Consider the following 16,995-nt stretch of genomic DNA (forward strand, 5'->3'; position numbering starts at 1 on the left):
GGTTTGGGACGGCTCCCACTTCTTTCCGATTGACCTGTCTCTGCTCCCTCCTGGTTGCTCTGGCAGTCACTCTGCCATCTCTGTCCCAGGCGCCAGGTGGACCTCTCCATTCTTGCCTCCCACCATGGCCCACCCTTATCCAGGAGACCACAGCATTGCCTTTGCCCATACACAGTGTGAGTCTCCCTTTTGGGACGGGTCCACTGACTCCCCACGTGGAGAAGAATTGTGTCCATTATCTTGAGTTTCGCAGTCTTCTTCTCATGGCCTCAGCCAGAATAGGATGTCTAGTGGAAATTTGTTTCTTATCTCTCCCTGAACTGGACCATGAGTCCCTCCACGGGATCCACTGTGATTCACTGGTGTATCCTCCACATGTTACTCCTTGGTCTTTACAAGGAAGGAGGTAGATGAGATATCAGTAGATATCCATGATCGTTGATTCTTCCAGATACCTTATAGTATTTTACAGATAACGATCGTTAGATTCTTTTCATAGCTAAGAAACAGAAGCTTGGAGTGATTAAGTTATAACAATAAAAGCATCTGTTTTGTGGTGCTTTGTGTCATGCAGTCCATCCATGGTCCTGAGCACTAACTAGCCCTAGCCCCATTCTGCAGATGAAGATGGAGGGAGGGGGAGAGAGAGATGGCCACTCAGTGGTGGAAGTGGGACCCGGACCCTGTCTGTCTGCCCATACCAGCGCCCTCTCTGCCTTCTGTGTGCCCTCCCCAGCTTTCCTCCCGTGGGCAGTGAGCACGCGCTCCCAGAGAGCAGAGGCTGGCGGCGGGTAGGAGTCCCAGAGTCATGTCCCCTGAAGGCATTGGATCTGACAGCAACACGTGCATCTCCAGCTGGTTTGGTCCCCATGCCACTGTTTGAAAGTAGAAGTGATGGTAAATATTTAATTGTGCTTCCACCATAACTTTCTGCCAGAACTCTCAATATGCTTTATAAATGCAAATGAGTACTCTCTTCTCCAGGGAGATGTAAACCTCCTCAAATCACTTTAATTCAGCCCCCACCAGAGTGTAATGCCATAATCAGGAGCGCTCTGTGCCAGAAAAGAAACTGCCCTTAATCATATCGAGTGGATGGTTTACGGTTTTGTGGTCTTTTGTCTCCACGCGGGCAGGATGCAGAGAAATGGATTCCTCTTGCTGCAACTTCTGTCCAAGAGGGTGGATGGAAAATATTATTTAGAAACAGATTCAATTACAGCCCTTGAGCAGGTAACTATGAATATAATGAACTCTTAGATTGTATTCCTGGGGTTAACAGAACAAACCAGTCCTTGGAAGATTGAGGAGTGAAGGCTGATTCTTACTTTTGATTCTGGACTCTAGTTCCCTCCCTGCCCGTGTCCTCCGCCTGTTTACTGCACTTCAACATGATCCTGAGTTTGCCATGATATACATTATTATCGCATTATGCCTTATTCTGGGGGCTTTTGTGGCTTCTTGGCTTTATGAGCAAGGACCTCCATTCCAGGGCCACAGCAGAGCCACTGGACACCCAGGTCTGCCTGGCGGGCAGCAAGCTGAGATTTGGGGCTGTCGGCATCAGGATGGGAGGCTGCGTGACCCAGCGGGAGGCACTGCACCTTTCTGTGCCCTGGTCCCCAACCCTGCCAAATGGGTTCAGTGACTCCTGCTTCAGGCCCACCTGGCGAAGGCATTTTAATCATGGAGATGAATTTCTACAGGGCATCATAGAGTGCCTTCTGAGAAGTGTATTATGCAAATTTGGCGTGTCATTATGATCATTATTAGTGCTGTGAAGTGGAGAGAGGGAGGGCTGCTCCATGCGGGGATCGGCCTCCCCAGCTGTTGGAAGAATCGGAGGAGAGAACAAACTGGAGAAGTCTGTTCCAGTGCTTCCCTTCCTTCAGATATGCATGGGGCATGACTCTCAATCCAATTCCAAACTCAAATGGGCAAGAAAATCCAGCTCACTTTATTTGCTTTACTCCCCTCTGTTTGCAGTGTGAGCCCCCCTTCCACTGGGGTGGCAGAAAAGCTGTCTAGGTTGCAGGCGGGCTGTATAGCGTCAGGTTGTGAGGGAGGTGCCTCACTGACCTGTTAGCGCCCGTCCACCCTGGCATGCATTGAGATACCCTGGACCCCATCTGACCCTTGTGTATAGTCCATGCAGGTCACCACTGGGTGGTTCTGGTTTCCCTTCATTAGACCCGTTCTGGCTCAAAGGCTTCCTCTGCTCCGTCTGTGCCATGTCAGCCTGATGGGGTCACTCCAGGCTGGGATGCTGGGTGTCCAAGGCCCTGTCACCTGGACAGACTTCCGCTATCCCTTTTCTGGGATTGAGCACTTGGAGACGAGAGTGTAGGGGACCCTTTTGCTCAACAGAGCTCCTCATTTATCACTCTATTTTCACCCCTTCAGTCCTGCCCATAGGGTGGGTTTCTTCCCAAACCTTTGGTTTATGCCAGGAGTCCTTCTATTTTCCAGGGGGCCCAACCAAGATTCTGCCTTCTGCCTTCATACTTCCCATCTCCTGCCTGAAGCACTGAGCAGTGAATGAATGTTCACAGCGGGAAGGATGTTCAGGAGAAAAGGAAACAGAAGAGGGAGAAACCAAAACAACACGTCATGTCTATTTCCTGTGCCTGTGTTTGTTGAGCACCTGTGCAGCTAGGGCGTGCTGTGCCTGGTCCTTTGATACATGCCCTGGGAAATTCAAGTGCATAAGACACCTCCACTAGCCTAAACCGCCCCATTGTGTGATTTTAAAAGGTGCCCCTCTGGAACACTGTATACCCATATGAAAAGAAAAAAAATTGTATATTTGACTCAGAGCTCCCACCTTACGCAAAAATTAACTCAAAATAGATCATAGACCTAAGTAGGAGAAAAATCTTTGCGGTCTTGGGTTAGGCAAAGATTTCTTAGATATGACACCAAACCATAAAAGAAAAAATTCAAAAATTAGACTTCTCCAAAATTTAAAACTTCTGCTTTTTTTTTTTTTTAAATTTTACTTTTATTTATTTATTTATTTTTGGCTGTGTTGGGTCTTCGTTTCTGTGCGAGGGCTTTCTCTAGTTGCGGCAAGTGGGGGCCACTCTTCATCGTGGTGCTTGGGCCTTTCACTGTCGTGGCCTCTCTTGTTGCAGGGCACAGGCTCCAGACGTGCAGGCTCAGTAGTTGTGGCTCACGGGCCCATTTGCTCTGCGGCATGTGGGATCCTCCCAGACCAGGGCTCGAACCCATGTCCCCTGCATTGGCAGGCAGATTCTCAACCACTGTGCCACCAGGGAAGCCCAAACTTCTGCTTTTTGAAAGGCGCTGTTAAAGGGATGAAAAGATAAGCCATAGAGTGGGAGAAAATATTTGCAGAGCGTACGTCTGATAAAGGACTTGTATCCAGAAGATATAAAGAAGTTACCAGGAATTCCCTGGTGGCCCAGTGGTTAAGAATCTGCCTTCCAATGCAAGTGACGCGGGTTCGATCCTTGGCCGGGGAACTAAGATCCCACATGCCGTGGGGCACCTAAGACCGCGAGCCACAACTACTGAGCCCGTGTGCTCTGGAGCCCGCGCACCACAGCAAAGAGCCCACCTGCTGCAGTGAAAGATCCTGCATGCTGCAACGACCCGTGTGCCACAACTAAGACCCGACATAGCCAAATAAATTAAAAAAAAGTTACCAAACTCAACAACAGGGAAACAAGCAACCCAATTTAAAAATGGAAAGATTAAACAGATGCTTCACTAAGAAAGATACAGATGACAAAAAATCATGTGAGAAGCTGCTTAACATCATTCTTTATTAAGGAAATGAAAATTAAAACCACAATGAGATACCACTGCACTTCTGTTAAAATGGCCAAAATTAAAAATGACTGACCCTGCCAAGTGTTGGTGAGGATGTGGAGGAACTGGAACTCTCACGTAATAGCCCCAAACTGGAAATGACAGGTGAACTGTAGACAAAATGCAGTCTCTCCATACAATGGAATATTACTTGGTGATAAAAAGGAAAGAACTATTGTTACACACAAACATGATGAATCTTAAAAACAACTGTGTTGAGTGAAAGAAGCCAGATTAAGAAAACAGTATATACTATATGATTCCATTGATGTAAAATTCTAGAAAATGCCAGTTAACCTATAGTGACAGAAAGCAGACCAGCCATTGCCTGGGGACAGTGGCAGGGTGGGGCAGGGGTAGGAGGGAAGGAGGGATTACAGAGGGACAGGAAACTTCTGGGAATGACAGATATGTTTATTATCTTGATTGTGGTGATGGTTATAAATATATGTCAAAACTTACCAAATTGTATGCTTTAATTATGCGCAGTTTATTGCATGTGATTTCTACCTCAATAAAGCTGTTAAAACAAACAAACAAACAAAACAAGGGGGCTCTTGGATTTGCTGATCAGAGCTCTTATCAGCCTTTGGGGAGGAGTTTCCCTTGAGAGGTGGGGCTGACAGACGTCAATAGTAGATTGAAAAGGAAAGAAAGAAAAAAGAAAAAGCTGCCCCGTTTTCAGGACACTTTACTACTAACTGCCAGAAAACAGGTATAATAAATATCAGCTCTATGATCACTACATGGTGCCTGGTGATCTCGGCGTGTGTACTGTAGCCACCCTGGTGGCCCCTGGGAGCTCACAGCCAAGTCAGGGTGCCTGTCTTTCCCTTACTGGCCAGAGGGATTGGTGACCAGGAAGCAGGCCCTTGGGGTCTGAGATGTGCATTTATGTTCGGGGTAAGGGCTTTGCCAAAGCTGTGTGAGCCTGCAGCAGAGTCTTGGGAAAGGGGCTGGCCATGTATCTGGGCGCAGGGGCAAAGGGACCTGCAGGAGGGCTGAGTGTTGGGGCCAGAGGGGTTGAAGGGAAATCGGCCAAGAGTGTCAACACGGAGGCCTGAGGGGAGGCGGAGGAAAAGGGTGGAGAGAAAGGAGGGCAGGCAGATGAGGTTGGAGGGTGGGTAAGGAGCGGGGAGGAAGAGGGCAGAAGGAGGTGGCCAAGGAAGGCTTGAGGAAGGAATTAGGTTTGGCTACTGGGTCAACATGGCCTGGGAAGACCCCAGAGGTAGAGTGCTGTGGGAAGAAGCTGCATCTCAGGGTTAAAGTGATGAGTAGGCAGATGACTTCACCCCACCCAGGTGGCTTGGAGTCATTCAGGTAGAGACTTAGCGTCAGGACACCTGAGGTCTGTGCCTAGCTCTGCCACGAGCTGCATCCTCCTAGCAGACCTCTTCCTCCTCCGAGCCGTGGGCTTGGCAAAGGAGCCCAGGGCTCCTATCACTGATATTTACAGTCATAAGTAACTTCAAGAACATAAGGGCCACTGTCCAGTCACCCTTCTGATTCACCATTTTTTCTTTTTTTGATCTGCAGAAACATTAATGGACACCAGGACGGCTACTGCAGAGCTGGGCTGGACCGCCAATCCCGCATCAGGGGTGAGTGTCAGACCATCCATCCTTCAATCCTGATGAGTAGTCGTGGGAGCAGAGCCCGACTTGCCCCTTTGGGACGTGGAATATAGGCGTGAATGGCTGTGTCCACGGTCCATCCACAGAGAGGCAGCAGCAGGGCCTTCAGACCGAGCTGCTCCCTGGTGTGGAGTTGCAGACCATCAGTCCTCCAGGTGACCTGAGTCTGTGTGGGACTGGGGCCAGTGGCTGCCAATAGCTGGGCCCTCAGGCCAGTGGTGATGGGGCAGACATCCGTGCCACCCATGGGGCTGCAGAAAGGCAAGGGCATGAGGAGGAGCTGGAGTTCAGAAGGGCCAAGGTTCTCTTTCATCTGACATTTCCTTAGAGAGATGTTCTGCATTCATTTGTTCAGTGCTCATGCAGCTGGCCAGACCAGCTACAATGATGAAGCAGCCTTGAGGAGCTCACGGCCTCCTGTGGGATCCACCATGTTCATGAATGAGCTGAAATGCATCTCTCCTTTGTGGCAGTGGAGAGGTCGACAGGCAGGTGTGGGCACAGAGCTGGGAGTGAGGCACTTCAGAGGGAGACATGAAGCCTTTATAGAGAAGGTGCACACGAGCTGGGTTTTGGAGAGGGAGTAGGAGTTCGACAGGTAGTGAATGGGGAACTGCAAAGATATTCCGAGTAGGAGGAATAGCTGGTTAAAAGGGATGGGGTCGTGAAAAGGTGTAAGAGCAAGAGTCTGTGTGTCTGGACCAGGGCAGGGTGTGGGCAGTGCTGAGGTTGGGCCGGGGTGTGGATTGGCTGGGACACAGGGTGGGGAACTGGGACCGCTGTGCTGAGCTAGCAGTTTGGATTTATCCTATAGGTAATGGACGGATCTTGTCACGCTTGCTGACAGGATTGTAGGGAACAGTTGAGAGAAAGGCCTTTAAGAGGTTCTTTTAGCTGCCTCAGATGGGTCGGAAGCGGCAAATTAAAACGGGATACTTAGGACAGTTGGAGCAAAGCTAAGCAGGAGGCATTGGCAGCGTTTGGCAATGGATGGACTGTGGAGAAGAGAGGCAGAGAGAGGAGTAGGGATGAGATTCGCATCCCTGACTTGAGTGACGGGCTCGCTGTGGGGCTTAATCATGAAGGGAGAGGGCGGGAGAAGTGTGTGGACACTTCATCCCGGCAAGGAGGTGAAGCTGGCAGGGGTGGGGTGGGCTAGGCCCCCTTAGCTGCCCCACACCTCCTCTCTCCTCCCTACCTTTGGTCACCTGCAGCCCAGGGCCTCTCTGCACCCTGGGGTGCACGTCACAGCCAGTCCTAACACACCCACTTCTGCCTTAAAGACACTGGGATTCAGGGCCCGAGGCAGGCTGTGGCCTCACCCGCACCTTCTCCCCTGGTTTCTCACTTTCACCACCCTAGGTGCAGGCATCAAGCCTTGGGGCAGGAGGGCAAAGTCTAGCATGAGCTGTGTTTCCCAAAGCAGGGGTGGGAGCAGGGGCACATCTTGCCCACTCTGACGAAGTCCAAATCCTGCTGGGAACACTGTGGGCCACTGGGGAACACTTCCCACTCCCAGTAGGGACTTTATGCAAGGCCGACGAGGCGCCAGCTCTTCAGGTGGCCTGGACATTAAGAAGTTGCCACTCTTTTACAAGTGACGTTGTTGTTTGAAGGTTTGCATGTTTTCTCACGAGGCAATGATGTGATTTATGGTTCATTTTTCCCTTGATTTTTGTACACACCACCTGTCTTCTTTAAACTTCTCATCTCCTTTCCCAAGGAAGATCATCCTTTAGGGAAACATTCAAAGTCAAGAGATGCACTGTAGAGACGGCAGCTGGCTGGGCTGCTCTCTGCTTACCCTTCCCTGGTTACCAGCCACGCTCGGCGGCCTTTCCCTCATTGCTCTTCTCCCAGGGACGCACCACCAGATAGTTCTCCCTGAGCAGCTTCTGAGCCCGTCTGGTTTAGGGCAGCAGCAGGAGGGTCAGGCAGCCCCTTGGCCTGGGCGAGAGGGCGGATCTAGGACTATACTTCCACCCAAGCTCTCGCCCCACCTCCCTGTGTTCTCGTCCTGGAGAGTTGCCTCTGATTCCGTGAACACACCGGTGACTCCCAAGTTTGTCCCTGGCCCAGCTCACATATCCAACTGCCCTGTCTTTCACTGGCTGCTCAACCTGGCCCGAGCAGAATTCACCCTCCTTTCCTTCCCCCACCGGCACACGTGGGCACCGTCTTAGCACATTGTGAAGGCCAGAAACCAGAGCCGTTCTTGACTTTCCTCTCTTGTCTTCAGGCCTCAGCTCACTCGGCCCATCCTCGGGATACCTTCACTGCATCCCCAGCCACGTTAGGTCCTCCGTCACAGGTCGTCTCAGGGCCGGGGAGCTTTACTTCACAGCACTTTTCACAGCTGCAAATTTTACATCTCTCTGTGTTAGTATTGGACCCATCTCCGCCCCTCCCCCACTTTGGCCACAGTGTGGTCTCCATGGCGGCCTGCACTCTATTCGTTCACCACTGGAAACTGGCACCTAGTTCACTACGTATATTTCAACATATATTTGTTGACAGTTCTTGACTTGGGCAAGTGGGTGGCTGCTGGTGTCGTTCTTGGAGATGAGGACACAGGAGGAGGAGCACGCTTGGTGGAAGGGGGCTGAGCTCCTGAAGCTGAAGTGCCCCTGGGCACCCCTGGGGAGGGGCCCATTAGCACGTGACTCCAGGGCAGTGGAATGAGAAGGCAGCCTCACGAGTGGGAGGCGAGCCCAGGGGGTGGCTGCAGTCTCCCAGGGAGAGTGTCTGGAGGGGGAAGAGGTGAGAACTTGGGATGGGTGACCTGACTGGAGTGTCAAATAGAGAAAGAGGAGCCTGAAACGGGCATGAGAAGGAGTGGCCTGGGAGGCAGGAGAAAACCAAGAGGTGGTCTTCTCAGGAAGCCAAGGGAGGAGGCATCAAGGAGGAAGTGGGGCAAAAGTGCTGCTGGGTGTTGCATGTTTCCACTGGGCTTGGTAACAGGGACCCTGTTGGTGACCCGTGCTGATGGCTTCAGAGGGGACCGGGGTCAGAAGCCAGAAATCAGGGCGTTGAAGGGTCAGTGGGAGGTGAGGAGATGGAAGCAGCAGCCCGTGAGGAGAGAGAATACAGAGCGTGTGGGGCGGAGGGAACGGGGGGCTGTGGGCGTGGGTGCCTTTCAGGGGACGGGACTCCTTTGCTGTTGAAATGGCAGTGCAGTGACCAGGTGCCTTCAGAGAGATGGGCGTGCTCAGGATTGGAGACAGAAGCCATCAAAGAGAAAAGTCTTTCAACTTCCTACCTTCTCTCTGAGGCTGGAGGGGATGTTTGGAGAGTGGACGTGGGGAGTCTTTTCTTTTTTTTTCTTTTTTCCTTTTTATTATCAACAAACATTGGCCAGAAATTGTAAACAATGTGTGTGATAAAATACTTTCCCCTGCCCACATGCCACTACCACTGCAGAGGGGATTGAGAGCCAGGGAGTCGGAGAAGAGAGAATGCTTAAATCCAGAGTAGGACAGCCAGGCTTGAATCCCAGCTCTGATGTTTACTAGCTGTGTGACCTTGGGTGAGTTACTCCGCTTCACTGAACCTTCGTCTTCCCACTTGTGAACTGAGTACCATACAAGTTCAGGCATTGTTGATAGCTTTACACAGGTTATGAGGTAGGGAGTCTTGAGTAGCAGGTTTTAGGAGGGAGGAAAAGGTGTGAAGTAACTGCCACTGCTGGTGACTTGGAGAGAGGCTGGACGTGTCTGGAAGGAATGTGGCTGGAATAAGGGCCTAGCTGAGGTCGAGGCCGTGTGTTTGTGACGGCCCCGATCAGGTGTACCTGGCGGCGGAGTCGCCCTGAGTTATGGCTGTGCAAGAATGGTGGGTCCGGAGGGTCAGGAGCTGAGGATGTTGGCAGCAGGGGGTCGGCATCTTGCAGCGTGGCATCGACCCCACGAGAAGAAGAGTGAAGCCAGGAGGGACTGACCATGTGACAAAGTACGGGGGCCCAGATGAGGGTCTTGGTGAGACTGGAGGAGGACCGGAGGCTGTGGCCTTGCGTCAGGGCTTAGATTTAAGACAGAGTACTTCTGGGTGATGAAGGGGTCCAGAGAGTGGGGCCAGGGCCGGGCATTTGAGAAGTCAGGAGGCTGGGTGGGTGGTCCACATCTTCCTGGGATCCAGTGGGGGAGGAAATTGTCCCCACAACCCCAGAAAGGGGACAAAGGCCTCAGATGGTCCCTGCAGTCAGGATACCATGCATGCGTAAGATGTTGAAGGGTGGGCGGGCATTGTTCTGGTAGCCTATGGGTCTCCAGGGAACTGGGTTGGCCTCATCCAGAAGAGGCACCATGATTCTGCCAGGGGGCACAGCTGGCATTTCAATGAACCCTATCCACAGTGCACTGTCTGTGAGGTGGGCTCCCCAGAGAGAGACCAAGAGACCTCCTTTTATGGGGTCACTAGTTATCTTCACCCCTGTACTTGAGGACTGCCAGATGTGGGAAGGAGTTGGACTGCCCACCCACACATAGCCCGCAAATTGTTTTCAGCTATATTGCTGGAAAGTGGATTATAATATTACGTGTCAAAAGCAGAAAGTATTTCTGTTCAAATGGCAAAATGTTGCTTTATAATCTAATTGGAGCTTTAATTGAAAGCCTTTAGTTTTAACCGGAATCAGAGGCCACCTGGTGAGCAGAGGGAGAAAGTAACAAATACGTTTCTAAAGTAACAAATGCCAGGGAGGGGCTGAGGTACCATCAGAGGGCATCCTGGGACCCTCACCCATGACCCTGCTGACCTCACCCTCCTCCCTCAGGCTGCCTTCAGTTACCTCTCCCAAGCCCTTGTTTCCAGCCCTGCGCCGGAAGGGTCCTGACCTTCAATTTCAGGAGCTCTGGGCAGCGGGGGCGCTCCGAGAGGTCCCGCGGTCAAACCCTCGGTGCTGTGCTCGGCCACCGGCAGAGCTCAGTAAGTGCTAGTCTTCGTGGTCGCATGGTCCATCTTAGCAGTCCGCGCCAGTTCCTAGATGCTGCCTGGCCCTCTCCACCATTTTCCTTTTCCACTGCCCTCCCTCCTTGCATCACTCTCTGTCCCGCAAGTGTCAGCTCCGTCCTCCTCCCCTCAGGGAGCCCTCCTGGACGCCCCTCCCCACCAGGACTCTGTGGTAGAGGTCCTCTTCTTAAAGCAGAGGGCTTGGTGCCGACTTCTAATGTACTGTCCATAAACCTGTGTTGATGTGTGCTTTCTCCCACCGGCCAGAGAATGGAGTGGCTTCATCTCCGTCCCTGGTGCCCAGCACTGGTCCAGCAGGGGACAGGCTCCAGTAAATGTCTGTTGGCCAAATAAATGAGGAAGGGCTGGAGCATTCATGAGACTTCCCTGCATCTTCAACCCAGGGTTCTGAATTTAGGAGATGCTCAATTTGGGTTTATTGTAGCCCAATAAAATGTTTGTTGTAGGCCTCTCAATACCCAATTGATTGTTCATATCTTTTTAAAGAAGTTAATTAGTGATGCAGATGGGGCCACCTCTCCTGAGATGAGCATGAGAGAGGAGACGAGGACACCCACCAGAAGGTCCCAGTTGCTTTCAGACACTGGCTGTGGTGGATTAGGAAGGTGAGCCTGGGTTCCTCTGATAGTGAGGCTTCTTCCACTTGCTTGCTGGAAATCCAAGCAAGCCCTTTTACTTTCACAGAGTTTTGCCAGGGCTCACTGGCTATTTGCATGTGGGCGGCCAGTGACCTCTGTATGTGTAGGTTTCTGTGTCTGTGGGATGTGTGGCCCCCGTGTGACCATCTACAGATCCTGAGTTACCTTCAAAGAGCGCTCCACGGGCTTCCAGACTGCAACTCCATCTGTGCTGCCCTTTGAAACCACGGCCCATGACATGCTCTGTTCTCTACTTTAATATTGGCAAATCTTCATCATGGGAAGTGGGGGAGGTTGATCGAAGAACGATGGAAAAGGAATCTGGAGCCAAGCCTGATGAGCCTTCAGGATAAGCAGGCTGGCTGTGTGCCTGCCTGTGCTCCATGTGTGTGTGCATGTGTGTATATGTATGTGTCTGTGCATCTGTGTGTGTATATATATGTGATATGTGTGTTTGCATGTGTGTGTATCCAGGTACATGTATGTATATGTGTGTGTGTCTGTGTATATATGTGCATCTGAGTATTTCTATGTGATATATGTTTGTATTTCTATGTGATGTGATGTGTGTGTGTGTGTGTGTGTGTGTGTGTGTGTGTGTGTGTATGAAGTTAAACGAGCTTATTTCACCTTATGCCTCTGCAAGCAGTTCCCACAGTTCTGGAAAAATCTTAAATGATGAGAGGATTATTGGACTAAGTGGAGAGCTTCCAGGGAGGCCAGTGTGAAGGGAACGACCTTCATTTGAATGCCTGTATCTGATAAATTAACTCCCCACACAGGATGCACGCCCATGAGAGCGGTGCACCGGTGTCTTCCTCCCTCACAGCCCTCCTTGTCCGCGTGGGGACCCTCCTGGCAGCTTCCTGTCTCCTTGTCTGTCAGATCCAGGCACCCTCGCCAGCTGCCCACCTCCTGGGAATAAGGACAGCATGCTCTGGAGAGAAATCCGCCCTAATAACATCCCATTCGTTCCAAGGCCAAGCAAAATCAATTGAAATTTAGCTGGTCTGATGGGTGAGAGGTTTATGGAGCAGTGAAGGCCTCAGGCCTTGACATCAAATAACCTGGCTCCCGTTCCCGCCCTGCAGCTCCCTGGCTGCGTGATCGTGGGCCCGTCATGCAGACTCCTTCAGTCCCGGTTTCCTCCTCTGCTCAGCAGAGTGAGGATGGGACCTGTTCCATACGTGAAACCATGTCGGTGAAAAGTTTTCCTGGGTAAACACTCAGGAAGTGTTAGCATAGTACTCACCCTCTGGAGGTCTGGATTTTCTCTTTTCTTCCTTTGATGACTCAATCATGCTAATTAAGACAGAAAAGTCTGAGCTAAATTAGGCAACTCCAAGAGACATTTAACTCTGGGCAAAATGATTCTGTGAATGGAGTTGTACGGGTTTTGAATTTCCGGCCATGCCAGGGGCAGGCAGGCAGAGCGGGACAGAGTTGGTCATCCTTTCTCAGACTGGAACCCCTGCCTGGGACTTGGGGGCGTTGGACCTGGTTGCTGATTGCTGGGAGCCACACTTTTGTATCAGTCAGGGCTTCCTGGTGGCCAGGGACAGCAAAGCATAAGTCAATCTTAAGGAAGGTGTCTTGGCTCATGTAAATGAATGGTCCAGTGGCTGATGTGGCTTCATGTGCGGCTGGTCCAGATCCTTAGGATCAATCTCTCTCTCTCCTCCCACACTCTTTTTCCTCTCTCTATTCCCCTGGTGTTGGCTCCATGCTGGGCCTCCTCTTGGTAATAAGAAGTCTGCAGAGGCTCCCGCCCCTACAACCACATCCATCCATGTCCCCTGGGGAAGACCAAGCACCTCCTCCTGGTCCCCCCAGCAGAAGCCCTGGAATTAGCCCTGAATGGGCCTGACTGGATCAGTTTGACTCCCGTGCCTGCCCTGATCCAGTCCCTGCATCCAGGAAGTACTGAATGGTACTCCCAGGTCCTGTGTTCCAGCCCCGTGTTGTGCTGAGCCCACCAGAAGCCTTGGGCTGACAGGCTGGAGGGAGTAATTCCCCAGAAGGAATCGGGATGTGGGTACCAGAGAACTGAACAGGTGCTCGGCAGAGAAAGAGGAAATCTAGCACTGTATCACAGGCCCCATGTGCTTTACAGCCAGGCGTGCATCAATCCTCATAACAGCCCCGTTTTACAGATGAGGAAACTGAGGCACAGAACAGCTGTTAAATTGCCTCTGGTCACATGGCTAGAAAGCGCCAGTTCTAACATCCAGCCTGCTCTCCTGCTGGCAACCAGGCTGTACCCTCTTTCCCAGTGAAATGCTACAGTGTCTCCAGAGGGTGGCTTCCAAAGGAACTGCCAGCTTGAGTTGCTGAGGGTTCCTTGAATTCAGGTTCAGTATCTAAAAGGTTTTTCTCACAGTTCAGGTCATGGGTGGTATCCTTTCCCTGAGCTGTTACCCAGGAATTAGTACTGCTTTCTCCTCTGGGAGGGGCCCTGCCTCCCAGCAGGTGGGCCTCTGACCTCCCTGCTCCCTCTCCCCTTCCCACCCCTCCCCTGCCCTCTTCAGGTAAACCCCTGAGATAAGTCAGAGCTCCCACCCTGGGCCTCCCACCCACTCTTTATCTTTTTCTCTCGCTACCAAAAGGCCTGTAATTAGGAAACATTAGCAGGCTCAAAACAGCTTTCATACCTGAAACATCCTCTGTAATTGCACTCAGCAGTGCTCTTCTCTGGCTATTAATGTCACTTTTATGAAACAATGAGGAACAAAACACCCCAAGGCACTTAAAACATTTTTTTTTTTATATAATATGTGTCTTTTAGGAATGGAAGTTTAAAATCACCTGCTTGACAGAGAGAGTGATAGACAAAGGCCTGGGGGATCAGGACAGAGCCATGGGGGCAGGACCCTGGGGAGGTGGAAGGCACTCCACGGGGTTCAGATGCTGCTCTGGGAAGTGTGACAGCCCTGGGGTGGGTTGGCCGAGGCTGGTGGATCCCAGGGGAGGAGAGGTGGGCTGGACAAGGGCACCGTTCTGCTCGGCTTCATCTTGTGTGGTTGCTGTCTGTCACAGGGCTTTTATATGAGCTCTTTTCTGTGGGCACGTGTGTGCCTTTGACAGAGAGGTGACTAGAATGTTACAGATGACCAGTGTCATTGGTTAGAATATGAATTATTACATTGAGTAGAATATTAATCATTGCACTGGTTGCAGAAACGCTAGGGAACCGTTGACCGAAACTGCCTGCCTGGGCCAGGCATGATGATAGCCACTTGCACGAGTTGCATCGAAGCAAGAGGTACCGATAAGGAACACGGTGCTGCCATGAAAACTAACCGGAGAATTCGGGAGGGGCCAGAAGGAGGGAGGAGACGCCAGTCCCTATGTCCTGCTCTAACCTCCCAGAATCCTTCACGTTGGAATCCATCTTGGCTGAGAGATGCGCGCACCAGGGGAAGGACACTGAGTCAGACCAAATATGGGCCAAGCAAGATGACTGGCCAGAGACAACCTGGAAACTAACCCCGTTACCATAAAACTGGAGACAGCCAGTCACGTGACAGAGCAGTTCTCCTGGTTTCCCTTACCCTGATGCTCTCCGCCCAGGCGCCCCTTCCCAATAAAGTCTCTTGCTTTGACAGTGCGTGTGTCTCCTTGGACAATTCATTTACGAGTGTTAGACAAGAGCCCATTCTTGGGCCCTGAAGGGGTCCCCCTTCCTGCAACAGAAATACATCGGGTATGACTGCATATATGTGTGTGTGTGGGGGGGGAAGGATGTGGGTGGAGTGGAGAGAGAGATTGACTGAGGGAGAGATGCTTCTCCAAGTTGCTGTGTTAAAGAACTTTGGGAGTTGTGGTGGTTCACCAGAACCTTACTGTCTGGCAGATTGATTTTCTTGCTCTTGGAAATGCCTTGCAGACTCATTCATCAGCAGAGCAGGAGATATTTCTGTCCGCAAACTCTGGGAGGGAACCCTAGAGGTTACCCAGCCCCCCTCCCCCTCTCAGAGGCCGGCTTAACCCTCATTTGTCCGGACAGATAGGTGTCTTTTCTCTAAAACCTCCCCTAGGATGGCAAATCCCTGGCACGCCTTGTCCGAACTCTGGAAACCTTTCTCCCACCGACATGTGAGGCTGAGGACCAGCTGCCTGGTGACAGCTCTTCTCAGGTGAAGGCTGGAGTGGCCCTCGGGGCCCTGGAAGGAAACGGGGCTCCTGACACAGGCACCAGGATGCAGCTGAGGGGGGTCCGCAGGGGCGCGTTGCCCTGACGGCCCGAACGCACAGCTCCCCAGTGGTCTCACTGGTGAAGGAAAGAAATACATTACAGGGGAGGACGAAGCATTAGAAGGAAGGTGAGGCGGAGTTAAGAGGCCTGGAGAAGATGGACAGGAGGAAAACGGATGGAGAAGGGGCGTCAGGGTGGGCAAAAGACATGGATCTTCTGGCTCTGGAAGGACAAGCCGAGCTTGTGCGGGAACAGGGCAGCCCTGGGGGTGCACCCTTGGCCTTACCTCCAGCTGCAGCCCAAGGGAGAAGAATCCTTTGGCCTGAATCCCACTGTACTTCCCATAGCATCAAGGAGCAAACCCAGGATTTGCAATCTAATATGCTGGGTTTATTTCCATTTTCCTCTGAGTTCTTTAACTTCTCTGAGCCCATCTTCTGCCTCTGTCACATGGGTAATGTAAGATCTTATTTACAGAGTGGTTGACAGCATAAATTGTGTTTACCTTCTTTGGAAACACCAAAGCTTAGTCAATACCACTTGCCCTGACTAGTGCTAGTGGTCTCAGTGATTCTTGTCTGAGGGACTTAACTTGCACGGGATGAGGGTAGGAATTGATGGGTGAGGGGGCCCCTGAGATGCAAGATCAGATTTCCAGCCTTTCTGTCAGGCTGTGGCTCTGGCGAGAATACCATCAGAGGGTGCACCCTGTTATTACTCATAGCGCTTTTATTAGGAATAGTGATAACTACTGCTACTACTAGTTACTGTTAATTAAGTACCAGCTGTGTACCAGGCACTGAACATCACTTGTATCACTTTGCTGAATTCTCACCAGGACCCCGCAAGCCAGGCGGGTATTTCTCCCATTTTCCAGAGCAGACACTGAGGCTCGGGCCAATGATCCAAAGTCACAGGACTGCTTAGGGGTTTTGCCGAGACTGACCCCAGGCCTGTCTGACCACAGAGCTCACTCCTGTACTTGTACTTCTGCCCCTGGATGAGAGTGAGGAAGGGTGAGTCAAACATTGTTGAGAAACCAGAGAACAGGGGGCAAGGAGAGGAAGAAGTTTCCCAGTTTTCTACAAAGGGAAAGGGTAGGTTTGACAGTGAAACGTACACACGTTAAGCGCCCATGAATTGCTTTTTAAAGCAGGCTGTTTGGGGAGGGGTGGAGCAAGCGCTGTGTGATGTGTGGGGTTTGGGGGCAGAGCAGCAAGCCCAAGAAGAGCCTTGAGGGAGCAGCCCTGTTCCCGGGGCAGGTGAGGCCTGGCCAGGGAGCCAGAGGAGGACACAGGTGGTCCCTGGGGATGGCTGGTTCCAGATGGTGATGGAGGAGCCTGTGGTCAGCTCCTGCCCCCAGGCCTTGGCAAATGCTCAGGAAGTGAGGACTCCTGGGAAGGGAGAGAGGTGAGGGGCCTCCGTGAGCTGCTGTTTCCCATCCAGTGGCCCCCGTGTCAGTTCAGCTGACCCAGCCGCTCCTGCGTGTGAGGTGCTCCTCTGCTAACAGAATGGGGGGTGTCTAGTCGTGGCACACCCTCATCTCCATACGTACTGTCCCACTCACCACTCTTCCTGGTGGAGAGAGGCATGCCCAGCACATTTCCCAGTGTCACAAAGGACAACCACGTGAAAGATGTTTGAATCAAGATTCAGCCGTATCTTGCTCAGTGAGAGCTCCGTCTTCAAACTGACATGGTCAGTGGTAATGGTCCACACTTGCGTT

General features: G+C 51.7%; 1 protein-coding gene across 1 annotated transcript in view; it reads left to right on the forward strand.

Moving 5' to 3' along the window:
* The first annotated feature begins 5,040 nt into the window (after positions 1 to 5,040).
* EPHB1 (EPH receptor B1) overlaps positions 5,041 to 16,995 on the forward strand; it is a 285,410-nt gene continuing 273,455 nt past the window's right edge. The window contains exons 1-2 of the mRNA XM_068545612.1: positions 5,041 to 5,062; positions 5,371 to 5,435. Coding sequence (XP_068401713.1) covers positions 5,041 to 5,062; positions 5,371 to 5,435 — 87 coding nt within the window. The remainder of the gene's footprint in view (positions 5,063 to 5,370; positions 5,436 to 16,995) is intronic.

Source organism: Eschrichtius robustus, chromosome 6 (assembly GCF_028021215.1).
Source record: "Eschrichtius robustus isolate mEscRob2 chromosome 6, mEscRob2.pri, whole genome shotgun sequence".
Lineage (NCBI taxonomy): Eukaryota > Metazoa > Chordata > Mammalia > Artiodactyla > Eschrichtiidae > Eschrichtius > Eschrichtius robustus.